This window comes from Chiloscyllium plagiosum, unplaced genomic scaffold, assembly GCF_037043375.1.
Source record: "Chiloscyllium plagiosum isolate Xiang-an unplaced genomic scaffold, Cpla_swu_hap1 HiC_scaffold_6, whole genome shotgun sequence".
NCBI lineage: Eukaryota > Metazoa > Chordata > Chondrichthyes > Orectolobiformes > Hemiscylliidae > Chiloscyllium > Chiloscyllium plagiosum.
In genome coordinates, this window is record NW_028270144.1 from 74,746,703 (window position 1) to 74,774,624 (window position 27,922).

General features: G+C 38.4%; 1 protein-coding gene across 1 annotated transcript in view; it reads left to right on the forward strand.

The window, feature by feature from the left end:
* Window positions 1-21,224, forward strand: part of LOC122550661 (PC3-like endoprotease variant B) — an 889,929-nt gene extending 868,705 nt beyond the window's left edge. The window contains exons 18-20 of the mRNA XM_043691743.2: window positions 10,943-11,106; window positions 15,196-15,324; window positions 18,727-21,224. Coding sequence (XP_043547678.1) covers window positions 10,943-11,106; window positions 15,196-15,324; window positions 18,727-18,795 — 362 coding nt within the window. The 3' untranslated portion in view covers window positions 18,796-21,224. The remainder of the gene's footprint in view (window positions 1-10,942; window positions 11,107-15,195; window positions 15,325-18,726) is intronic.
* Window positions 21,225-27,922: the final 6,698 nt, after the last annotated feature.

Sequence of the window (27,922 nt, forward strand, 5' to 3'; positions counted from 1 at the left end):
TGTTTCTTCCCCATAAGCTAGCTTCTATTTGCATTACCTTGTTATACAACAATGAAGGAAGTATGTCAGCAAATGTCAGCAGTGTCTGGGAATATGGCTGTGAGATGTGGCTCTGAGACAAATAGTGAATCCTAAGGATGTGAGCATAAGGTAAAGATTTGAATCTCAAGTTTGAGTTGCGACTGATGAGTAGTGGGTCTGATGCATTGAACAGTAGCTGAGGCTTGTGTTATAGGAGATGGGATTTGAACGTTTAAAGCTGCACTCAGCATCTTGACCATTTGTGAGAGGAACTAAAGTCATTGGATCTGATTGGAACTGGATCTTCCTGTACAATGGAGAAATTAGCTAGCTGTTTACTGAGTCTCTTGTAATCAGTTAAGGTCTTTTCTATTCTTAAATTTAAAATAATGTACAAGTTGATGGAAAAGTTAATAAAAACAAATAAAAGACAATAAACATAAATGAATAATGTAAGTAAATGATTATAATTAATTAAGGGTGGCAGGTCAGGCGATGTGTCAATGTTGGAGTGAGTGGGAGCTCTTGGATACTATTGTGATCTGGGGCAAACCTATCTACAGTAAATGCCTGAAGTTCAAGAGCTCCAGCTCAGCATTTATGAGCTAGAGGCTGAAGTACAGACACAGCACATCAAGGAGGGTAAAAGGTATCGAGGTTTGTTTGTACCGAGAGGCAGTCACATCACTTACGACAGAATCTTCTAATTTGGTCAGTGATCAGGGACAGTTAGGTGTGACTATGAGTGAGGCAGATAAGGAGAGAGCAGGAGTGCAGCACTTTCAGCCTTTGCATTTGTTCAATAGGTGTGAGATTTTCTCAGCCTAGTTTTGATGAAAGTGGAGGCTCCATGGTGGATAAGCAAACTGATGATGGCATGTGGTACCCATTCAAGGAGGGAGAGCAGCAAGGAATGTAGTAGTAGGTGATGTACACTAAGGGGGATTGACACCATTCTCTACATCAAAGAGCAAGAGTCCAGATGGCTGTGCTGCCTGTTAGATACCAAAGTTTATGACATTTGCTCAGGGTGAGAAAGAAACTTGCAGAAGGACCGGAATGATCTAGTAGTCATGGTCCATATTCGAACAAATGACACAGGTAGATTTACAAATGAGGTTCTGCATAGAGTGAATGAACTAATTCTCAATACTAAATTGAAAAGCAGAACTTCAATGATTATGATTTCTGGGTTATTATCTGACTTGTGTGCAAATTGGGATAGCATCCATAAATTTAGTGAGATGAAAATACACGGTTCAAAGACTGGTAGGGGAGAAGTGGGTTTCAGTTCATGGGCCATTAACACTCTGGTGGGGAAACTGGAATTGCACTGTTGAAGCAATCTTGACCTGAACTGTGTTGGGGCCAGTGTTCTGCCAAATCGTAGAACTAGTAACATACAAAGGATTTTAAATTAAATAATGGGGGCAAGGAATAAAATGTGGAAAGGTGCAGTGTATTTAAAAAAATAGAGATAAGGGAGGAAAATAGTAATGGGGAAATGAGAGTGAGAGAATTGCAAGAAGGAGCAGAGAAAAAAAAGACTAAGAATACAACAGCAATAAAGTCGAGATGTTATGAAGATAACAAAAAGATAAAATAAAGGCTCTTAGATTTGCATGGAGCATTCATAATAAAATGACCACGTTGACATTTACATAAATTTGTGTAAATAATACAATCTGACAGCTGCTATTAAAACACAGCTTAAAGATGATAAAGATTGGTTCTTGAGTATTGAGGGGTACATGGCATTCAAGAAAAATTGGAAGCTTTGTAAAGGTGGAGGGAGAGAGTATTTATTCAAGGCTGGCATTCGTGCAACAGCTATGATTACCTTGGTTCAGAATATAGAGATAGTTTGGGGGAGATGAGGAATAATAGGGGAAAGAAGTCCTTCGGAGGAGTGGTCTACAGATCCCCTCACACTAACCACGATGTTGGACAAATATTGGGTGGGGGTTGTAATAAAGGGATGGTAATAATAATGGGCATCTTGAGTTTCACATTTAAACAATCGTTTCATGGATAATGAGTTCATAGAATTCTTTTGAGATAGTTTCTCAGAATAGCACATTTTGGAACCAGCCAGAGAGTGTGATATATTAGACTTAGGATTGTGCAATGTGACAGGATTAGTTAATAGCCTCACCATCAGGTAGCAAGGATCACAATGAGATTTAATTTCACATTCATTTGAAAGGGAGAAGACTGTATCTAAGACTAGCATTTTAAACCTAAACAAGGGCAACAATGTGGGCATGAAAGCTGAGCTAGCTAAGATGAACTGGTAGCTGAAAAATGTGTTGCTGGAAAAGCGTAGCAGGTCAGGCAACATCCAAGGAGCAGGACAATCGATGTTTCAGGCATAAGCCCTTCTTCCCGAAACGTTGATTCTCCTGCTCCTTGAATGCTGCCTGACCTACTGCGCTTTTCCAGCAGCACATTTTTCAGCTCTGATCTCCAGCATCTGCAGTCCTCACTTTCTCCAAGATGAACTGGTATACTAGGCTACGATATAGATCAATAGAGAGACAGTGGCAAATGTTCAAGTGGCTATTTCAGAAAATTCAGAATAAGTATATTCCCATTATAAAGTAAAATTCTAAAGGGGGGACCCATCATTCATGATTAACTAAAGAAGTTGGGGAAAATATTTAACTTAAGTAAAAAGCATTTAACTCTGCAAAGATAAGTGGCAGATCAAATGACGAGTCAGATTATAAAAAATGGCAGAGAATGACCAAAGGGCTAATCAGGAGTTTCTGAAAATGTTCAATCAGACTGGATAGGAGGAAATATAACCCCTCTATTCAAGAAGGGAGGGAGGCAGTGAACAGAAAACTACAGACCAGTCAGATAGATGTCTTTTGTGGGGATATTATTAGAATTGATTGTTAAAGCAATTATAATTATGCTTAGCAAACCTCAAAATGATCAGAAAGAGTCAGCATAGTTTTGTGAAAGGAAAGTCATTTTTAACCAAATTATTAGAGTTCTCTTAATAAGTAGCATAGGCTGTGAATAAAGGGGAGCCTGTAGACATACTATATTTAAATTTCTAAAAGGTATTTGGTAAAAGTGCCACGTAAAGTTATTATGCAAAGATGAGTTGGGGGTAGCATGGATGGAAGTTTGGCTGGCTGGGAGAAAACAGAATATACATAAATATATCTTTGATTAGCAGTCTGAGTGGAGTGCACTAGAGCTTCATGTTTTACAATTTACATCAATGACTTAGATGAGGGAAATGATGGCATGGTAGCTAAATTTTCAGATGACACCAAGATAGGTACAGAATTATTGAGAAAAGGTAGAAGGTATATAATGAAGACAACATAAGGCAGTGATAGACAGATGTAGATAGATCGAATGAGTGGGCAAATTTCTGGTAGGTGGAGTATAATGTTGGAAAATGTGAAGTTGTTTACTTTGGCAGGACAAATGCAAAAGCAGAGTATTACTTAAACAGAGAACAACTGCAGAATTCAAAGGTGCCGAAGGCTTTAGGTGTTGTGGTGCATAGGTCACAAAATGTTAGCATGGAGTGACAAGTTGTAATCAGGGAGGCTAATTGAATGCTATTTGTTACACAAGAAATAAAGATGGGGCTGAGGTGATGGCCAATGGTATTATCACTAGCCTTTTAATCCAGTGACTCTGGTGATGTTCTGATGACCCAGGTTCAAATCTGGCCAAGCATCCAAAGTAGGAGAGTGGTGGGTTGATTGGTTCCTGATTTTGGGGGCAGCACAGTGGCTCCATGGTTAGCACTGCTGCGTCACAGCACCAGGAATCTGGGTTCGATTCCCGCCTCGGGTGACCGTCTTTGTGAAGTTTGCATATTCTCCCCGTTTCTGCATAGGTTTTCTCTGGGCGCTCCAGTCTCCTCCCACAATCCATAGGTGTGCAGGTCAGATGAATTGACTATGTTAAATTGCCCATAGTGTTAGGTGCATTAGTCAGGGGTAAATGTAGGGGGGTCGGTTACTCTCAGAGGGTCGGCACTGACTTGTTAGGCCGAATGGATTGTTTCTACACTATAGGGAATCTAATCTAAATAATTCAGTTATACAGGATATTGGTGAGACCATATCTCAAATACCATGTACAGTTTTGTAGTTATTATTTATGGAAGAATGTAAATGTGTTGGAGGTGGTTCAGAGAAGGCTCACATACATACTTGGAATCGGCAGGCAACTTTATGAAAATAGGTTGGACAAGCTGGACTTGTTTCCTTTGGAAATTAGCAGTGGTCACTTAACTGAAGAGTATAAGATCCTGAATGGTCTTGACAAAATGGATCTGGAAAAGGTGTTTCCTGCTCTGAGTCAACCCAGGGTATGGTTTTAGTATTAGGTATTGTTCTTTTAGGGCAGATATGAAGCATTCTTTTTTCTCTCTCCGAGGATTGCGTGACTTTGGAACTCTGCATAAAGAGGTGGTGGAGTCAATGTCTTTGAATGTTTTCACGGTGGAGGCACATAGATTCTTGTAAGGCAGGAAAATCAATGATTATCAGGAGTAGACAGGAGTGTGGAATTTGAAACACAAACAGATCAATTATGACCTTATTGAATGATGGTGTGGGTTCAAGATTAATTTCTGCTCCTATTTCAGATACTCATATGTACATCATTGAATGTTTACAATCCAAGCACCACATCCAACGTCTTTAGGCTATATTGTTGTTCACTGCCAGACCTATCCACCTCTATTGCTTTTCGTAGTTTGTCTGGAGGGTCACCTGATCCACATAGTCCCCTGTCTCCTCCTATCCTTAATCTCTTTCTGCTTTAGTCAAAATCACAAACCAAGGATCATGGTGCAACATCAGAGAACCTTGGAATACATTCTTTGCCCTGTCTTCTTCAGTATTCTTGCTCAAACTTTCTTCTGTCTGTTCCAGCACTTGCTACAGTCAGAATGCACCTTCCCTTCCTTAGGAAGCATGGTAACTTTGTGATACTGATGTCACACAAACATGTGCCCCCTGCTGAAGCATGCAACCACTGCACAACACATTTAGCACTGGATATACACAGCTGGCATGCAAATTTGAAGGCAGCATGAAGTTTACACACTGTATCGCAATCGATGTATATAGGTTAATTGCAATACCTGTCCCCTTTCTCCATGTTATCCGATTTTGAGACCGAAATACCTACAAATATGATTTTCTTCTACATAATAAATTACTTCTTGTAAAGTCATATCACTGAAATTTCACATTTACAAGCTAAAAGTGTACAATGGTTGTTTCATTAATGTGAGCTCCATTAAACCTCTCTGTGAACAGTCTCGATAATTTGGCACACTGCCATAAACCAAGTCTTCAGTGTATTGCTTCTGTCATCTGTAAAGGAGAGATTAATAATACATAAAAATAACACACAGAGATACCCTAGATTAATGAATTGACAAAGGTAAAAGAGACATGGATTCTGTCAGGGAAACTGTCACATATTTAACAACTGTCTGCCAGTGTCTTTTGCCTTACCACCTCTATTCTTGCTCCCTAAAACCTCCATAAAACCTTTCGATTTGACTAAATCTTGGGGGCTGCACTCTTTTTTTCTCTCCACCCTTGCTGTTTCATGTCACTGTACTTTGAGATGTTTTCAGTGCAGAAGGAACACAAGAGAAATGAAAATTGTTTGTCCTTGATGTGCTTGACTTCACAAATGCGAACATTTTAATAAGTGGAATCACGTATGACTTCATACCGAATATTTCATCTGGGCCATTCCAACAGTATTAGGGCTGCATAAGCCAGCTGAACATTAAAGCAGATTCAAAAGGATAATTAAAAATTGTACAATCTTCTCCCACCAAATATTGGTCCTCATTTGCAATGCAAGTTTTGTTCTGCCATTATAGTGGAAATGGAAAAATAATGTGTTGATGTATCCTGATTTCCTAATTGTCAAAACCTTTACTTTCAGCTTTGCTGAGTAATTAATATCAGTTAGTTGTTGCTCAGATGTGTGCCCAAAAATGTGTTCGCGACTTACTATATCTGGACACAGTGTTTATCTGCATTGTTATTGTCAGGAAGTAATTGGTGTCCAGTGGATGAATTAAACTAATTCAATAGTCATTTTGGAATCAGAAGGTTAAAAACTAAAAATGTTTAGCATGAATGTGCTTACCAGGAATACTAGTAGATATTGGCTGCAGAAAATTGGAAAGATGCTACTTCTAAAAGTTAGAACAGAATAAATATTTGTGTAAGTCTGTTTTGGTAGCTGCTTTTTCTGCTATACATTTTAAGAACACGTTATTTTGTCTTTTATTCAGAAAGTAACATTGATGAAACATTGTTTCAAAATGACTTTTCTATCCAACAGGCAAATTGCAAAGCAAATTAAATATCAAAAAATATTAGCAAATTTCTTGTTTACTTCTGGTCTTATAGCTATTTCACCAAAGAATTTGAGAAAAATACATTTTTTGCTGTTTGATGCTTTGCATTAAATTCACACTTTGTTCACTTTGTATTACAAGTTTATTGGTGCTTGTCAACTGGGCTGAGTTACTGTATTTAAAACGAATTCAGGACCTCAGTTCTTGTTGAAATACAATCAAAACAAGGCCATTTTCCAGTTAGTTTTAAAGACATAATTAAGAACACCACTTCGGTTGAGCATAAAGAAAGGCAGGATACAGTTTCCCAGAGCAACTGGGCATTTTTTAATACTCATAGTGTTTGTTACTTCCTTTGCACTGCCTGAGGCAAATAATAGATGCATTAATAAATAACTCTTTTTATAATGGCAAATTAATTTACAGTCAGTTATGAGAAATGCATCAAGAGATTAAATCTGTAATTGAGAGTACAAAGCTAGCAGATAGTAGTGTTCATATTTTAAAGATAGATATTGTTTTAGTGTAGTTTCTTCTTTTGTAGCTTTCTATTAGTTTTTTGCATTTAACACCATGGATAGAAGGTAAAGTAACATTCAGAGTCCTTAAGATGTTTGAAGGCTTTCTAACTGCTGTTTTTGCAATAAATATTCAGGCCTCTGATTAAAATGCACCCTAGCTCAAGTTTGCCACCTGATTAATTTGTTTTCAAATGCTCGTTTGATTACAAACATGATTAATCATGTGCAGTGTACGTAAAAAAAAGGAAGAATGGGAGTAGAAGTAGATTATACAGCTCGACATGTCTGCTATGCCATTTGGTAAGATTTCAGCATGATCAAATATTGCCTCAACTTTCTTACAGGTCACTATAACCTTGGGAATTACCTATAAGTTCAAGACTGGCTATCTCAGCCATGAATATATTCAATGGATACCTGAGTTAGCAGATTCAGCAGATTCATAAACTTCTAAGAGAAGAAATTTCTTGTTTTCTCTAGCTTAGTAAAGAGATCCCTTATTCTGAAAACATGCCCTTTAGCCCTAGATTCTAAATGTGACGAAACATTCACACGGCATTCACTCTCAGAATCTTGCATATTTCAAAAAGATCACCTCTGCTTCTTCTAAATTCCAATAAGTGTAGTTACAACCTACTCAACCTTACCTCATAAGTAAAACCCCTCTTTCCAGGAATCAATCTAACGCATTGAGCCCAATAAAAGTATAACCCTCCTTAAATAAAGAAACCAAAACTGTATACATGCGTAATCTCTCCAAAGCCCAGTACAGTTCTATTAAATGTTTTTTACTTTTATACACCATACCCTTTGCAATAAAGGTTAACCATCCTGGGGGAAGCATGGTAATGTTATTGGAATAGTAAATCAGAACTCCAGGCAATTGTCCAGGACCATGGGTTTGAATCCTATTATGGCAAGTGGTGAATATTGTATTCAATTATTTTGAAAGCTTTACTAATGGAGACCATGCAGCCTATGGGGGTGACTCCATGTCCATAACAATGAGGTAGACTTGTAAGGCAGTAAATGCTGGCTGAACCCATGACATCCACATCCCATGAATGAATGAAAACAAATAAAATCAATTTTCTTCCTAATTACTAGCTGGACCAGCACATTGACATCTTATATTTCGTACACAAGGACACCCAGATCTCTTGGTATGGAATGTTCTATAGTCTCTGTCCATTTAACTAAGACTTTGTTTTCCTGTTCTTCCTACCAGATTTGATTTTTCCACAGTATAGTCCATCTGCTGGTGTACTGCCCACTCACCTAACCTGTCTATATCCCTTTGGATTCTTTCTGTCTTCAAAACATTTGTCTACAATATCCTCTGTCACTTACTCACACTGTCACACAGTTGTACTCAAAGAGAATTTAAACAATGTTAGATAAAATACAACATAAATCTTTCTCTTCCCTATCCTAGCCACATTTTAACCATTGTGCTGTATTTCACCATTTTTTTTATTTCTGTACTAACTATCTTGTTGTCTATGTTGTCTTTCCTCGGAGAGTGTCAATTTAAGCAGAAAATGTGCTTTGTGCACTGGGTATATTGAAACAGTAAATGTACTAATGTTTGCACTGCACCTGGCACACACAGCAAATCTTCCCCAAGTAGCAATTCGTGACAAATTACAGTCATTTCTATGCTGTGAGTATGTGCTTATTAAAAATTGTCATGAGACAGTCAAAATTCATTTTACGGGATAGTGCAGTATGTACTGGTAACTTTCCTAAATTAGTAATCCAGAGGTCTGGACTAATAGTTAGGAGGATGTGATTTCATAATCCTGTTGTTGCAGTTTGAGAATTTGATTTCAGTATTTTTTAATTAAGAAATTAAAAAGCATGTATCAGTTAAAGGTACCGTGAAGATGAAGCTATAAATAGCAAGTGCTGGGACTACTCAACAGGTCTGACAGCATCTGTAGAGAAATGAAAAGTGATAATATTTTGAGTCCAATGTGATTCTAAAAACAATTCTGATAATAATGGTCAGAGATACCCGTATCCTGAAAAAAGTACTCATGTTATGCCTCAACCGAGATAGCATACTGGAAATCTAGGCCTGCTATTCCCAGGGCTGATGCAAAAATTAAAGGTTTTAAAAAGTGTGCAGCATTTCCCAATTTACTTGTCTTTTAGTCCCAGTTTGACAGAAAGCATGGACCAGGTCTCTGTACTTAATGAGAATAGCTATTCATTAGAAATAAATAGATTCGAACATCAGATAAATATTATGCCATCATTACATAACTCTTCAAGTTAAAACTTCTCCTGCCCTTAAAACTACACACACATAGACAGACACAGACAGAAAAAAGCATGGCTATTAAGGATGGAGGGAAAGACTAGGAAGGCATTTCAGTCCACAGGTTACCTGAGGTGATTCTTGTTTTGATTGTAATGCTGCTTCTCAACCTTCCTTCTCCCAATACTTTCATTTGGTTGCATGAGGCACAGCATTTCACACTTTAAAGATATTTGACTTATTAATTAAAAGTCGCAGCAACTGGCAAGAGGAATAACTGGTTATCTTCAGGTTTGAGATACTTTTTCTACAGTACAGTAGAAACAGCTTTTTCTCCAATCTTTTCCTACTGTCTTGTTCAAACTCCCAAGCTATTCAGCTATCTGGGAGCCAATCACATAGTAATTGACTGACAGAAGACTTTCATCATTGATAACCAGTCACTAGTCCACAGACTAATCAATTGTTTGTTTCTCGCCAAAGCTCCATTTGTAAACACCTTTTGGCTCCAGCTCATCTGCAAACTAGGCTTTCCATTACAGCTCGAACAAGTATAACAGTAAGCCACGTAAACACTAGTACAATGAGTGTCAGATTCCTTGCTTCTGAAAAAAATGCAGTAATCCTTCATCAATCCTTGTTCTTTAAAACAGTTTTTTCCCCATTTCAATCCACAATCATAATGCAAAAAATAGAGTCTTTGCGGTTAGTTGAAGGAATGGAAAAAAAAAGAGAATTAAGTTCCATTGGTTTGTGTGCAATTTGAATCGTAGTCTACCAGTGAAAGGATAATGTTCTGATGCATTGTTTCATATAGTGCCTAGTCTGCTGTATTACAACAAAAGTTTATACTGTAATCTCCTGAAACAAGAAGCTCATACTTGGAGCAGTTAACCAGAGCATCCAATCCAATCCAATACATTGGTTGCTGCCAAGGTTTCTATCCATGACTTTACTCCCCTTTACTCCCTTGGTGTCAGAAATTTAAATAATGAAGAAAAATTAAGTAAGTTAGACTTATTATTCTCAGAAAAGGAGAAGTCACAAAGGTAATCAAAATGAAATTTTGTAAAAAGAATTAACAAATGTGATTTGAATAAACTCATCATTTGTGGCAAAGCATTCCTGTAAACCCATTGAAGTAAGAAAGTTAAGTGTGAAAAGGAAATGTGAAAGTTTTCACAAAGGGAAATAGAATTTAAAGGAAGTGCGAGTGAAGATTGTCATTTATTATAGGTACAGGTTATAATAGGTCCTTATAATGTAGTAGCCCAATGTCCAGCATCTTGCTGTGAATCTCATCGAGTGACTGCAAAGAAATTTATTTTTGTGCCTAGATGCATTCACAGATCAGTGAGCAGTCCATTTGAAATTTTATCAAGCAGTGAGTAAGAATCTTCCAGAATTAAAAACTTTCCAAATTATGTTTAGAAAACTCTCAAAAATGTGATGTGGAATTTCATCCATCTTTTAGAGTATGTCCTTGCAACAGGCTGAGTTTGCTGTACAGTCCAACTGAAGAGTGAGAAACCTGGCTCCAGAGCTATGAGGAGTCAGGTCAGACTTTTTCTCCAAGATGCTGTCATCTCTGTTGCATTGATGTGCACCCGAAATCTCTTTCTATCAGTGCTGAAATTGTGGTTTTAACTGTCAAATGTCTCTGGAGAAGGAAAGATATTACAAAAACGTCGGATAGAAGTGGATTGAGACCAAACAGAAAGCAATGGGCTAATGATGAAAATTTTTATGTTTTTTTTATCTGAACAGTAATGAAACTTGACAGCATTCAACAAGGTAAAAATGATCACAAGCTGCAAGACATCAGAAAACTTATGAAGCAAACTAAAATAGATAAGAGATTACTTGAAGCTTTCATTCATGAAAATACCAAAAGAGTGCAAGCAGATGATATTCGTTTTAAGGAACCAGAGGTAAAGATATTTCATTACAATAAACCTATTGTTAAGTTACCTGTTTCTGAAACTCTATGGCATTCAATGATTATTTGTCTATCCAGCCAATACTTAGCTTAACAATTTAATTTTTACGGAAGTTAATTTAATGCAATACACAAGAAGACTAGGAATCAGCTGTGCTTGTGAATTCTCATCCTCTGTACCTCCATTTCCTTCTGCGAAAAGATTGGTAATATAACTTTTTAAAATCTTTTAATTTTGAAGATATCAAAAGAAATAAAGTTATAAAGAGAAATATTTTTCATTTAGCATCTCTCGACTCAATAATTGTGAAAACAGGACTGTCAATGTCTTTCATTTTATTGTATGGACTACCATAATGGTGGTAAAAGATGGGCTAAAAATTTGCAATTTCCATCAGCTGATTTTAAGATTTACGACTTTCATGGACTGAAATGATTTCAAAACAGCAAAAGCACTGACTTAAAGTTGGTCGTAGTAATTAACTGCATCAATGTGGATTTCACCAGTTTCAACATTTCCTAACCACCGCCCCACCCCACCCCACCCTCCCACCTTGTCCCAGATCTAACCTTCCAACTCGACACCACCCTCATGACCTGTCCTCCTATCCATCTTCCTTCCCATCTATCTGCTCCACCCTCCTCTCCAACCTATCACCATTACCCCCACCTTCATCTACCTATTGCACTCTTGACTACCTTCCCCCAAGCCCAACACCCTCCCATTTATCTCTCCATCCCCTTGGCTCATGAGCCTCTTTCCTGATGAAGGACTTTTGTCCGAAGCATCAATTCTCCTGCTCCTCAGATGCTGCTTAACCTACTGTGCTTTTCCAGCACCACACTCTCGACTCTCATCTCCAGCATCTGCAGTCCTCACTTTCTCCTTATCTGATCATGAGTTGAGCCAAACTTCATGAAACTATCAATAAACAAAACCTGAGCATAACATTTGTATCAAAAGAGACTGAAACCTCTTATTTTTATTTATGCCTGTATGACAGATTTTACATATTTCAGCTGATAGATTATGGGTTGAATCTTTCCATATTTTGGCTCGATGTTTATTACTGGAAGACACATAGAGAATTTCTCTCAATGGGCCATGATGACTGTTTCCAAGCTATGTACCACTGGTCACCTCATTAATTATACAAACAGGCCATACCGTGCTCTAGCTCATTGAATCATGTGGTCACAGAGGCTGAAGTATTAGCTGCTGCTGGGACCTTCCAGCACAGAGGAGGGACCATAGTTAAATCCCAGTTGTACACCATTCCAAACACTGCAAGTCAGGAACAACCATCCCAAATCTGTTGTTACATCTCATTTCAAAATGAGATGGCCAAGGAAAGGAAGTTTTCCCCTGCCATTTTGACAGTGATCAAGAAGTCCTGCTGTACAGGGTGGTAGAGAGAAGGGCCATTCTCTTCCCTCAGAAGCACCATTGGAGACATGGTACCAAACTCTAGGCCTCTGGGTCAGTGCCACCTTTACTTACAGAGGAACACACAACAACTAAACCAATGAATTCCTCATCCAGTATTTGAGGTTGAAATTAGGGTTATCGAAGGAGTGCTTTTAAATGTACCAGAATTAACAGGACAATAGATAATGCTCGTCTTCACAATAACATGAAGTTTTAGGACACAATCACGGGTATTTCTCAATAAATTCCTGCCCCACATTTTTGGAAGGCCCTGAAAGCCTTTGAGAGCATGCAGAAGAGGATTACGAGAAAGACAACAGCAATGTTCGTGAGTTATGTGGAGGATTTTCCTTCTCTCTTTAGGATCATGAAGGTTGGGAAGAGATTTAAACAGAAATAGTTAAAATTTTGATGGAGAAAATGAGGAGAACCAGCTCCCATTGATACGAGTGTCAGTGATCAGAGAATACCATTTTTGACACTTGGTAGAGATTAGATAAGTTTTTGTTAAATGATGGAAGTGGTTATAATCTGAGATCCATGGTCTAAAAGATTAGCTGATGCAGTTTCAATAATAACTTGAACAAGAAATTGAAAATATACTTGAATAAGAAGAACTTACAGGCCCACAGGTCAAAAGCAAGTGAGTACATGTGAGCACTTAAAAAAAGCATGGATAGACAGGCTGGATGACCTTCCCATGCAGTGTGATTCCGTAATAATGTGACCTGCAAAGCCTAAAGGGTCTATGATATCAACAAATATGTAACACAACTGAAATAATCTAACATGTTACTTGTTCTTAATAAACTAAAATGACAGAAGATCACTCAGGGATGAGGAAAATAAGCTGTCATGATTTGGAGATGCTGGTGTTGGACTGGGGTGTACAAAGTTAAAAATCACACAACAACAGATTTAATTGGAAGCACTAGCTTTCGGAGTGCTGCTCCTTCAGGTGGCTGTGGAGTATAAGATTGTAAGACATAGAATTTATAGCAAATGTTTACAGTGTGATGTAACTGAAATTATATATTGAAAAAGACCTGCATTATCTGTTCAGTCTGTCATCTGTTAGAATGACCATGTTGGTTTCAGTTCTTTCATATGGAAATCTTTTTTACGAGTTACATTCTCAACTGAACTTTAACAACCGATGTCATGTTGGCCCAGATGTTATATTGAAGGTGTGAGCTTCCCTGTGTGATATTGTGCCACAATGGTCAGACTGATTCTAATCTAAAGAACAGATTTATAGAATCTTACATGGATTCATGCAGTTTTAAGAAAAGTAAAATGTAATTCTGCAAGTACAGATTCACACTACAAACTTATATGTGTATGTATGCATGTGGGTGTGTGTGGGGGTGGGGTGTGGGGTTAGGGGTGTCTGTGAGAGAGTGTGTGCATGTGTGTGAGTGAGATTGTAAAGTGGTATAAGTCTGTGAGAGGATGCATGTATGCATATGGGAGTGTATGTGTGAGCATTTGAGAGAGGGTCTGCGTGAATGTGTGCATCTGTAGGACTGTGTGTGTGTAGGTGTGTGTGTGTAGGAGTTTGTGTGTCGGAGTGTGTGTGTGTAGGAGAGTGTGTGTGTGTGGGAGTCTGTAGGAGAGTGTGTGTGTGTTTAGGAGTGTCTGTAAGTCTGTAGGAGTGTGTGTCTGTAGGACAGTATGTGTGTGTATGTTTAGAAGTCTGTAGGTGTTTGTATGTGCGTAGGAGTGTGTGTGTGTCGGAGTGCGCGCGTGTGTGAACTGTAAAGGATGAAGGTGTGCTAATTTAAGATAATTGGTTTTAAATAATTTTGGAAGTGAAAGTGCACACAAGAGTGATATACCACAATAATTTAAAATAAATTTAAAACTAAAATTTGTATTCTTAAAAATAAACCCAGGTAAATAGTGCCTGTCCTCTGGTGCCCTGCAGCCCAGGTGAAACGTTTCAGACAAAATGACAGAGGCTGAGTTCACAGTTCTTCACTCTTATGTAAATGCCATATTGTGCCTTGGTACAGCTAGGTAACCATTGTTTAAGAAAGGTGCGAAGAATAATGTTGATAACCATAAACCACCCAGAAGGAAAAATAAGTAAAACTTGAGAATGGTGTATTCTGGTCTATCTCATTTTGCATACCTCAAAATAGAGTACCAGTAATACCAGTATGTTCATTTCCAAGTATTGTTTTTTTTTAATTTAGTTGTGTTGTTTGTGGACAAACTCTTGGCAGTAGATTTTAGCTATTTGATTTAACTATTAACTTTTGGCCATTAAATTGAAATTTGCCAGGAGCAGATCAGCCAAATTTCCTTTCTATTCACTTTCCTCCATTTCTGTAGCTTCCTCAGTTTTCCATTTTACACATCATCTACAGATATTCAAAATCATTACTGGTATCAACCAATCGGGACTCCTTAGCTTATGGCAATTAGTTTTCCAATTCTTTTCAGCCTCGGTTATACCCATATTGTGGGCCTTGTGGGATTTCGTACTTTGCATAGAATTCTCAAACTTAAGAAAATGATGTAAGAGCCTGAAGGAGATTTTTTTAAAACAATGCATATGTTGATGTATATTATTCAGTCTGTGTCAAGGTTATTGTTAAACCTTGCATTGCAAGAAGATGTAATCATTTGTATTTTGTTTCCTAACAGTTTCCTACACCTGTAAAAAATGCAAGCGTTCCAAGTTCTAACTTGGGTCAAGTTCTGCTGAAATTTTGGTACTCCATGAAAAGCAAAATGCGTTACGAAAGATCATTACTAGCTGATACAAATGAACAGGTGAGTTTCGATTCATTCTTTAACTGTCCTCCCCTTGTCCCATAAAATTATGGCTCAAAACAGCCAGTGCAATCTCACACCCCTCCTCTTCCTCATTCCTTCTATTTAAACTGAATTGAAATATGATTGTTTGATTACATGACTGATTTTATAGAAAAGCTAATGGTGAAAAATATAATCCTTCAAATATGCTTTAGGAGGCATTGCAAACAATGTAGCATCATTGTAATATGTTCCATGACTTGACAGTAAGGGTACTTACACCCATCACTAGTAGAATGTGATTATACACTATTTAAGTTAGCTCGTGATAAGATGCAAGGTTTTCATAAGTAAGCATGGAAGCAAACACGGAGATACTTTGTTTCCCAAGTTCTTTTAATTGATAGCTCGTTTTAAACTGGATGTTTGATAAGTTCCTAAATTAAAGACAAACATTTTTAACAGCAATGTTGAAATGTGTACAAAGCAATGATTATGAGAAATGCAGTGAGAAATATGGGGGTGAAGCCACCTGGATTAGGAACAGAGGAGCAGGAATAGAACATTTGGTTCCACAAGCTTGCTCTGTCATTCTAAATTTTGGTTGATTGTTTGCCTCAGCGCCAAATTCCCGTGCTATCCCCAAATCTCTTGATTCCATTATTAATTAAAAACCTGTTATGCTCCATCTTAAATGTACTTAATGACTGAGTTTCCATCACTATCCAAGGATTGAGAGGAAGAGAAGTTTATTCTCACCACAGTTCTAAATGGCTTGCCTTTTATTCTGAGACAAGATCATCTTGTTCAAGACCCTGTTGTCAGAAGCAACATTCTTTCTGCATATGCTCTGTCTATCCCTTTAAAAATGTATAAGTTTCTAAGCTATCATCTCTCATTCTCATAAACTTCAGAGATTATGGGCCAGTCTCTTCATCAGGCAATCCATGCATGTCAGGAATCAGTCTGTACCCCCTCTGTGGCAAGTACATCCTTCCTTCAGCAAGTGGACCGAAACTACACACAGTATTCCAGGTGTAGCCTCACTATTGTTTCATACAATTCAAAAACGACATCATTCCTGTTGCTGATTACTATTTTACTAAAAGATCTTGCTACTTGCAAAATAGAGTGAGACAGCTCTACAGCACAGGAAAAGGTCTTTCAGCCTATTGAGTCTATACTGGTCAAAAATTAGTATCTAACCAATCTATCCCATTTTCAGCATTTGGCCCTTAGCCTTATATGCCTTTGCATTGGAAGTGCACAACTATAACTAGTATGAAGGTTTCTGCCTCTACCACTCTTACGGGCAATGAATTCCAGATTTCTAACATCCTCTAAGTGAATAAACATTTTCTTCACATCCCCTCAAATCCTCCTGTCCATTAGTTTAAATCCATGTCACCTGGTCGTTGATTCCCACATCATGGGGAAAGGTTCCTCCCTATTTACTCTGTCTATGCCCTTTATAATTTTATACATCTCAATCATGCACCCCCCCTCCCCCCCTCCCCCCCCTCCCAACCTTGGTCTCCTCTGCTCCAAGGAAAACAACCCCAGTTTATTCAATCTCTCTCAAATCTGTGTGACCCAGGCAGCATCTTAGTACATCATTACCATTGCAAACAATCCCTCCCATAATGTATGTATTGTAATTGCACACATTACTGTAACTGTGGCTAACTAACTTGTACAAAGTGCCAGCATAACCTCTCTGATTTTGAATGTTATGCCTTGGCTAATAAAAGCAAGTATCCCATATGCCTTCTGAAACACTTTATCTATCTGTCCTGATATCTTCAGAGATCAAAGGATATGCATACCAAGGTCCCTCTTATCCTCAGTGTTTCCCAGCATCCTATCATTAATTATGTATTTGCTTATCTTGTTTTTTCTCTGCCCAAGTGTATCACCTCACAGTTACCAGGATTGAATTCCATTGATACTGATCAGCCCATCTGACCAGCCTATCTATATCCTCCTGTAATCTAAGACTATCCTTCTCACTGGTTACCATCCCACCAATTTTTGTGCTATCCATGAACTTACTGATCAACCTTCCTCCATTCAAGTCTAAATCATTTATACAAACCAATTGCAATATTGATCCCTGTGAACCCCAATGGACACTGGTTTACAGTTACAAAACCACCCCTTGACCATCACCCTCTGTTTTCTGCCACTCAGCTAAAACTGGATCTAATTAGCCAAATTTCCTTGGATCCCATGGGTTCTTACCTTTGCTATCAGACTTCCATGTAGGTCCTTATCAGAAGCCTCACTGCTGTCCAACAAAACTATGTAGAATACACTGCCCTCATCTATAATCCTTGTCATCTCTGAAAATTCCAATCAAGTTGGTTAGACATGTCCTCCACTTAATAAAACCATGCTGAATGTTGTCAGTTAATCCCTGCCTCTCCAATTGCAGGTTAATTCTGTCCCTCAGAATTGCTTCCAATAGTTTCTCATCACTACTGAGGTTATACTGACTGACCTGTAGTTTCCTGACCCTGTCTCTTGCTCTATTCTTGAATAACGATCCCACGTTTGCCCTCCTCTTGTCCTCTGGCACCTCCCCTGTACCCAGGGAGGCATTGAATATTATGGCCAGGGCCTTGCTATTTCCTCCCTTCCCTCACTCAACAACTTGGAATTAATTTCATCCAGACCTGTAGTGAAGTGGAGCCCTATATTCGGTATCACAATTCAGTGATATTTATTTCACTGAATTGATATCTCTTGTTTATGGCATATTATTTTACATTTTGCACCAATTTGCTCCTTTCCCTCTGATGTTGACCACTCCCCAATATCTCACCCAAGTGCTTATTATTTAAGTGTAAGTATTGACAGTGACTCCTGGAAAACTACCAATACCAACATATTCACTTGAGCTCACTTTTAGCAGAGGTTACTGGAGAACATTGAGGAGCCATGGCCCATTTTCCCTTCCGAAGTCTGGGGCATTTACTTCAATTTAAATATCTTGTTGCCATTTTGACTGCCTTCAGTTAATAAAGTTTGCAGATTTTAACTCCAATTTTAATATAGTTTTCTGATCCTGAATTTCAGACAAAGGTTTCATTTCTCAGCATTTTTTCTGTCTTCTTTGTACTTCTGTGAAGGCAATTTAAAAACAAAGTTCAGTCTGTTACTGTTCTCTTTTTCCCACTGCTCGTATTTGTTCTATTCCATAAAAAGACACAAAAAGGTATCCAAGAAAATCACAAAAAACAATCCAGTCGAATTTGATGCAAGAATATGTGATAATGAGCAATGGAAGTCAGCTTGATAGAAACAATCCTCTTCGTTTGCACCACAGATTTTAAATTATGTTGAACTATAGTCCTTGAAAAGGAAATAGATTTGAAATATGATTATTATACTTCAATAATGAGGCATTTTCTGCCACAGGATGTTGATGAAGCTCAGACTGAATATCAAAGAAGCAATGTACTATCTTCTAAGTCTGCAGAAGAGTAGAGTGAGGATCCTGCTTCTTTACTGATAGCTTCCTTGAACAGTCGCAAATAATATCCAAAATGTCAAAGATGATGGAAAATATGGATGACACCTTTAAGAAAATGATTAAAGACAAGAAGATTCTCAATGACATGGCTGCGCCAAAAATAAATAAAATTATACTTAACATAAAAGGGGTAAATATTTGTCTTGGGTGGTAGCACTAAACAGATATTATTGCGCCACTTGATATTCTATTCCATTGTAGCTAATGTACCTGAACATTGCGAGGAGGTTATAACTGGAAAGATTAGGTATTCGGTTGGGGAGACAATGGTCCAGGCCATAACATCCATTTCATGCTACCTCTTGAAACAAATTTATACCTCCCAAAGTCTTTGTAAAATGAGATATGCAATAAATGAAAATATTTCATCCACAAATCACAATATTGATTAAAGGTACTTTAAGGGAACAAACAAGCATATATTTGGTTCCAATGTATAATGGTGATGACGACTAATCATGCCTGTGATTGAAGAATCAACTCAGCCTTTATTTCTCTCTTTCAAGTGTTCAGTGCTGTCTTTCTAGAGAGGATAAGATGGTAATTTGGTAAGACTTTAGAATGGTGACTAAAAACCCGATCTAATATTAAAAGAATATAACTTGCAAATTTTCCTGGAATCTCCATATGTACTTCTTGCAAGGTATTGGCAAAACATGCTGAAGAAATTAGTCATTTTTAGCAATTTATTCTGTCTCACCAAATATTCCAACCCTCCTTTACTGGTGAACCTCAGGTAATTTTAAGCACATGCATCTAAGATGGCACTGACAGAATTCTGCATCAGTTTCTTTTTCAAAATTAGCTTTTAATTTACATACTGGAGCTTTCAACTGGTATTTTATTTGAACTATTCAGTTAGGAAATATGGAAAGGGCTGATTTAAACTTAGAGTTCATCTCCATCCTGTGCAAATACATAGTCCAATTTATTTTCAAGTTGAATATTCTGTTTTCAGCAACAGATGTTTCTGGTGATAATATACTGTTACACCCCTGTGGAATGAAATGTGCTGTGTTTTCTGCTATTGGCAATAGGAACAATTACCTCAGCTGACTACACCTAGTGAAAGTGATCTTTCCTCTAACTGTCACATACAGACAGAAGGCACTATCTTAACTGAGCCTCTGGATAGGGCCATTCATTTCATTCACATTTCTAGAGATGTACATCTCACTGCTTTGAAGAGGAGAAAGTAATGTGGCACCTTCAGCTTCACTGAAAGAATACAGGCAATAGATGTTGTCTATAAAGAGTCCTTGAGAAGCTAATTGAAGAAAAAACTTGATTTGAAATTAAATAAATTCATCTTACCAAAATTTGAACAACAATGCTGGATTTATCTTACTAAAAGAAAGAACTAGTAATATTTTCTCAGAAATGTGTGACAAGAAAAATTGCTACCCACTTCCAACCAGAAATTGAACAACTATGTTAACTGTTTAAAGCCAACTTGGAAATTTAATTGTTCAGTTTATAAATTTTCACTCTCTTCTGTTCAGAGTCTTTGCAAGATTTGAGGTTACTCCTGGCCCTATTGGTATTCAGTGTTTCCTCAGAGATTTAACTGCTAGTATGATCTGAGTGAACAGGATTTACCATGGGCTGGAAACAGAGTGATTCTGTGAGAATAGGTGTCAGTCAGTAATTGTGCCCACTTCTTGTAGCCTACTGTGACATACGTGCTTTGACCAGAAGTAGAGTCCACAAGAGAAAGCACCATTTAATTGTCTGGTCTAAAAAGAAAATATCACTTTTTACAATGTTTATGGTTTGTGAATGGAATATTGAGAATTTTATTAATAAGTGACATTAATGTTTTGGCATAACAACATTTTTTTTCTGTTTTAGGCTTTATTATCATACAGACCTTAAATCTTCACTTTTAATGAATACATAGAATGGAAGCTACCATGTACGCTCAATACAGGAGACTTAAAATAAATTTGAGTCTTAAAATATGAAACAACATAATTTATAAAGACATCTTCAGTTTTGTTTCAGTATGCAGGTTGTGTCAGATCAAGGTTTCTTACTAATACAATAATCTATAATTTAACATTACTGGTGGAAAATTTAACTGTCTTGTTATTAATAAAATGGAGAGCCAAATTCTACTCTGAATTTGATTTATAGAATAATGCTGAAATTGCTTAGCAAAAGTTGGGAATCACATTAGTTACTTCCTCTAATTCATCATTAAGAAACATTTATGTGACTTTTTCTCATGAACATAATCCCTGCTCATTTTTATTAATCATTTCACTGCAGACGTCTTTAGATTGTTATGCCACAATGATTTGATCTTCTCTTCAAGCATTTTGTTAGCCATGTATTTCAATTGCACACCGATGAAAAAAATTGAATAAATGTTTTAAGGAGATATCATAGTGTATGTCATATAATCATCCAGTTTTCTGAGCCTACTTAAATTATATATAGACTCATCTGCTATGAATGTATCATGAATAAAAGTAAAACACTCAGATTTATAAAGTCATTATGAAAAAAATCAATGCCATTCTCGTGTTGAACAAGGGTTCATAGTCCCATTTCTCTATGCGGTGAACATTGGTCTGATATGGATCAAATCAAGAACACTTCCAAGCAACTACAAGAAACCTTCTTCAATGGATAGTCAATAGAGAATTAGTCCCTACCAATCTCACAGACCACATACTGACTCATTTGCAGCACTCTTCTCAAAGTGCACAATGGACACCCAACTAAAAATAGATTAAAAAGATTAGAGGAACAGTGGGACATTGGCAGGTGATAATTTTATATACTTTCACAACTGTATTGCCAGATTGATTCTATATTTATTACTGTTTATTTTTGAAAACAAACTCATTATATTATCAAAATAAATATGTAAGTAGGCTGAGGCTGGGATGTATGTTCCTGCATAGGCTCAGACAAGTTTTACTGAACCTGTCAAAATTTATCCACTGCATTTAGTTCACTGTAACAGAGTTACAAGTGGGGATTGTGTTGGGGAAAGTTAACTTTGGGTGATGGTGTAAATTGGTGATATCAACTCAACCACCGAGTATAAATTTCTCTCATTTGACATTCATGGAAATGAGGAAATGAATATCTGGAGAAAGATATGAAGGGGCACCTCAATTGTTACTGCTTCTTTGATGCCATCAGCAGAAATCAAAACTAATCCGCAATTATTCTATTTTTTTTCCCGTTTGTTACTGTGCAATGTTTTAAAATTCTTCACTTGCAGAAAGTTATTAATGCCTGCAATGATCTTCTGAGAGCATGAATTCAAAATCGTTAGAAAAAACCAACAGATGGTTAGATACGTAATAGAGGACAGCAGATTTCTGTGGACAGCTCAGTAGCTGAGCTGAATATTTATCACTATAATTTGTACATCTTATGTTCATTACCCAGGATGTCTAATTGAATGGTACCCCACTCTGTAAAGTGTTTTCTAGTGACATCAAGATATTTTGTGAGCCATGGGATCTGTACGTTATACCAAATTTTTCATGTCTTCTGTAACTTCCATTCTTTTCTAATAAAAATGAAAGGGGCAACTCAAACCATGGGGAGATTTTCTCCTCCCTGGTGACATGTGAGCAAAAGAGGTCAGTGGGAAATATGGAGAGAACAAAAAAAGCAATTTCCCAAGAAAACCATTTGTGATCTTCCTTTAGTGACTTCAGAATTTCACCATTAAGTGATCACTATCATATTTCAATGCATTTGTATCTCATTAAAACCCCAACTCACCTTATTTTTATGTTACTTACAATCATCTTCTCGTCCCCTATGAAGATAGATGGAGCAAATTATTAATGTGTTAATCAGAGGAGGTACCTGGTGGCTACAGTTAGCTGCATGCTCTAAGATCACTATTTCTGAATGGCCAAAGGTACGGTTACCAAACTGCTGACATATTGATAAGTAGGAAATTAAGTTATGAAGAGGACATAAGGAGAATACAAAAGAAAATAGATAGGTTAAGTGAGTGGGCGAAGATCTGGTAAATGTTACAAAACATGCAATGTGTGAAATTGTCCACTGGGACAAAAAAAAATTTCTTCGCTAAATGGTGAGAAATTACAGGACTCTGAGACGCAGAGGGATCTGGGTACACTTCTGGTGAACCACAAAAGGTATTTAAAAAAATCACAAAAGTTTAGTATGCCAGTACAACAAGTGATTAGGAAAGCTAATGGAATGTTATCATTTTTGTCAAAAGAATTGAATACAAAAGTGGGGAGGTTGTGCTTCACATGCACAGAGCATTGCTGAGACTGCATCTGACATACTGTGCACAGTATTTAAGAAGGATGTAAATGTGTAGTCAGCAATTCGGGTAAATATTAACAGATTAATAGCTGGAATGGGAGTTGTTTCATGAGGAGAGGTTGAACAGGCTCAGCTTATATCCACTGGAGTTGTGAACAGCAAGAAGTAACTAAATTGTATTGCATATGATTTTGAAGTGTTTTAACAGGGTCGATATGGAGAATCTGCTTCCTCTTATGGGACAATCAAGAGCTAGGCAACATTATTTAAAAATAGGAGACTGACCATTTAAAACAGAGATGTGTTTTTTTCTCTCTCTAAGGTTTGTGAGTATTTAGATTCTCATCCTGGAAAGAAGTCAGAAGCAGAATTATTGAATATTTTTAAGTTAGATAGATTGTGACCATGAAAGCCAAGTTCTGGAGATCTACGCAGATATCCTGGGAGTTGCCCTGAGTCATACATAATCGAGGATTTGCAAGTCCCTGCATGCTTCCAAGTTGATCAGGCTCCACTGAGGTGGCTGCTGAGTGACAAAAGGTATCTCTCTCAACATGGCTCATGACAGCTTCATGAAACCTTCAGACTGACACAAAATGATAATACAACATACTTCCACTAGAGTCATAGTGGCACAGATCTTAGGCCTCCTTAAGATGAAGTTTCAATACTTGCACTGCTCTAGCAGAACCTTGCAATACAATCCAGAAAGGGTGTCCCGCATCATTGTGGTGTATTGTGGCTCCACAACTGGAGTTAACAAAGGGGAATTTCCTGGATGCAGACAAACTGAGGGATCAAGAGCAGTGTTCTAAGGGTGTTAGGGAGGATCAATTGACCGCGTGATAGAGGATAGCATCATTCAATGTGAGAAGCCAGAGTGAACCGAATTGAAATCCACTTCCAGGTTTAATGAGCTGTGACTGCTCTTTGTTTAACTATTTAACGTTCTTTTGGCAATCTGGTAAGCAACCCCTGTTTATTGCAAAGGAAATGTTTACTCTCTTTGTGTCATCGAATAAATGTCTCATCATCTTTGTGATTCTCTGCTTCATTCCTTTGGTTATTCCCACTTTTAGCAACTTAAATATTAATATATCCTTGACCAGTAGGAAAAAGCAACAGTGAGTGAAACAAAGCATAAACATTGCATAGTGCTAGGATTAGGGAACTCTTAAAGCTCCTGTTAGGATATCTTATGAGTATTATACAGCAAAGTCTCTCACAAGTGCCAGCAGGTAATCCTGAGGAATCTCCTTTTGACTCTATCAATATCGATGACCCTTCAATGTCTCAACATGCCCTGAAGCATTTCAGCATTTATCAGGATAGTGTTGAACCTGTGAGAGGCAACACTTTGTGCAGCATTTCTTAGCAAATTATTGTGATCCGAGAGAGAGTAGACATGTGAGTACAGATCCCAACCTTAAATGGTAATGCACTGCCTTGAAATGCTGGTATGTAGAATGGACTTTTCTCTACAGGGGTGTGTGGGATCATTATTGATTCTGTACTCACTCAAACGGGGTGTGTGGGTGTGGAATTATTTATACAGGCCAGGGTCTAGCAAAACTCCTGCACATTACTTTTAGTCCATGTTTTGCAATCCCTGGCTGCAATCTTCATTCTCACAGTTCCAAAATCTCTGATATCTGAGACAATCTGCAGCCAGCATCAATTACTTGCAATGTCTGACTATTGCAGCTTCTTTCATCCTTGGGATATCTGAAGAGGGCTGCACCTCTCTCACATGGGTGTGCCTTAACCAGGTCAGGCAGCAAACATTACACCAAAAAACGTACGTTCCCTTGCACTGGCAAAGTATATTTACAGGAGTGAAAAATTATTTACAATGATGTCTCATTTTCATGTCTCCAGTACATTATTTTACTTCATCTGCTTCTCACTGCATCTAAGGGTGGTCCTGCCACTTGCAACTGGCCTGGACGTAGCCTGTTCTGCAAGTGACCCTTTACGTTTAGAAAATTTTGGCAATCTTCTTCTGGGTGTCTTTGGTCCTAGACAGTCCAAAGCCAGAGATCGTCCTCAGTTTCAACTCCAGTAGCCCGGACACCACAGGTAGGAGAGAAGGAGGGGACGGGAAGGGGCAGCTGAAGTGAGATCAAGGCTCCTCAGCTTCTTTCATCTTGCCATTGATGCTGGGAGCACCTTTGGCTAGGGTGGCAGACTACAGGGCTAAGGCCAGCACAATATTAATAATAAAAACAGAAGTTGCTGGAAAAGCTTAGCAGATCTGGCAGGATCTGTGAAGAGAAATCAAAGTTAATGGTTTGGTTCCGGTGACCCTTATTCAGAACAATATGATAATGTTCTTAGACTTCTTCATCCTTCGATCCAGCTTACCAAGTGCATTTGACAAACCTACCTGATATTCCTGTATCTGTGCATGCAAAGTCATTAATGGCATAGACTATGGGATTATCTTCTTCCCTGGGCATTTCTGTCTCAATCAGCTGCAGAGTTGTATCATTGACATGTTGAACAGTATATGCTTTCACATTTGATCTGCAAACTGAACTCACTGAGGATGCATAATGCCTATACATCCTCTGAGGATGGAGGTGAAGCTAAAGATGTCTGGTGCTGGCCTCTTCTTAGCTGAGGTTCTCTGGCTTCCACTAATGCCTATAATAAGAGAAAACAGGGGATTAGTTGTTGAAAAGAGATTAAGAATCAGTTAACACTTGTGTAAACAGGATAGCAGAATATGATGGCTCCAAGAAGGTTCTTGAATTGTTTGACCATGATATTCCTTCCATTTCCTCATGATTGGTTATGCACTTCTTCATCTAGAAACATTTTCTCCTCATATGGAGCCAGAAGCCACCACCTCCAACCGACATTACTCAACCCAATTGTGAGCTGGCTGTCCTGCATTGAGGAGAAGAAAGTGAGGACTGCAGATGCTGGAGATCAGAATCGAAGAGTATGGTGCTGAAAAAGCACAGCCGGTCAGGCAGCATCCGAGGAGCAGGAGAATCGATGTTTCGAACATAAGCCCTTCATCCGGAGTGAGGCTTGTGGCCCAAGGGGAATGAGAGACAAATGGCAGAGGGATGGGGATGGGTTTGGGGAAAAGGTAGCTGGGAATGCAATAGTTAGATGAAGGTGGAGGGTAATGGTGATAGGTCGAAGAGGAGGGTGGAGTAGATAGGTGGGAAGGAAAATGAACAGGTAGGACAGTTCAAGAGGATGGTGCCGAGTTGGAAGGTTGAATCTGGGGTAAGGTGGAAGGAGGAGAAATAAGGAATGGTGAAACACCTCCAACCATACGATATCAATGTGGGTTTCACCGGTTTCCTCATTTCCCCTCCCCCGCCTTATCCCAGATCCAACATTCCAACTCAGCATTGCCCTGGTGAACTGTCCTACCTGTCCATCTTCCTTCCCACCTATCCACTCCTCTTCAACCTATTACCATTACCCCCCACTTCATCTAACTATCGCATTCCCAGCTACCTTTTCCCCAACCACACCCTCATCCCCCTGCCATTTATCTCTCAGCCCCCTTGGGCCACAAGCCTCACTCTGGATGAAGGGCTTATGTTTGAAACATCGATTCTCCTGCTGCGCGGATGCTACCTGACCGGCTGTGCTTTTCCAGCACCACATTCTTTGACTCTCCTGCATTGAGACAAGGGTTGGGATTGAGTTTGATGGAAGAGGCCGCAACGACAGGAGAGTTGATGAGTGTTCCCTGTGAGCAAGGAAGCACAGAAGGCAGGAGGATTAGTTATTTGGGAGAATGAGGTGGACGAGAGGTGTTAATTGTACATGATACATGCAACAGTGAGAGTTTAGTCCATGAGCCTTGGTGAGAAGTGCGTGTAGTGACAGAGTTAGAGTGGTGACCCTGTGGATGTAAGGCAGGAGAGAGAAGATGATAGCTGTTAACTTTGCACTGCTGGACATCCAACTAAATCCACGGGACAGCACCAACCCAGGTTCTGTTTTAGCACAGGCTGTCTGGGGTTAGTGACCTGGCCTCCTTTCACTTTCAGCAGGAAAAGGAATGGCCTGCTTCTCCACTACCTCACCATCAACACCTCCATGTCCCTGTCCACAAAGTGGGAACCATCTTTGTTCTTCTTGTTGGACATTTGATGCTGACAGTAGAGCACCATGAGGGGCAGTCACTGGTTTGGAGCATCGGAAGTGCTGTACAACTGGGCTTTAAATGTAGATCCTGTGACATGAATGCTGTAAGTTCCCGGTGATGGTGAACATGTCCAGCCTTCCTGCCACAAACTCCCCTAGAAGGGGGCTCAAGATCCCAGCTGCAACGTGAATAAAAAGAGAAAGATTGGTTGGGAAATATCACTCGCTGCCATTGTGGATCGGACACGATGATGCTTACTCAACCAAAACATTTCAAATGAAAATGGGAAAATTCCATCCCAGGTTCTTTTCTTCCCCACATTTCAAAAATAAAAGAGACACACTGTCAATTAACAACCTAAAGTCTTTAATTTGCTGACTACAATATCGAGACACATCTTAATTTCAGATCATTCCCATGGTAATGAAATGCAGTCTGCTGCTGTATTGAGTGGTTCTCTTACCTTGTCCTGAAACTGTTGTGTGTCCATTCAAAAAGATGCTTACTGAGAAAAGCACCACTTGGAGAATTATTCATGCCAAAACCAGTGAAGATAAGTTTCTATTTCACAACTGACTACACTTTAAATGTACTTTATTAGTTTATCAAGAGGACTGAGAGATTCTGAAATTATGGTGAGTACTCTGCAAAAGCAAGTATTTTTATTTTAAAAGCCAGGATAGTGAGAC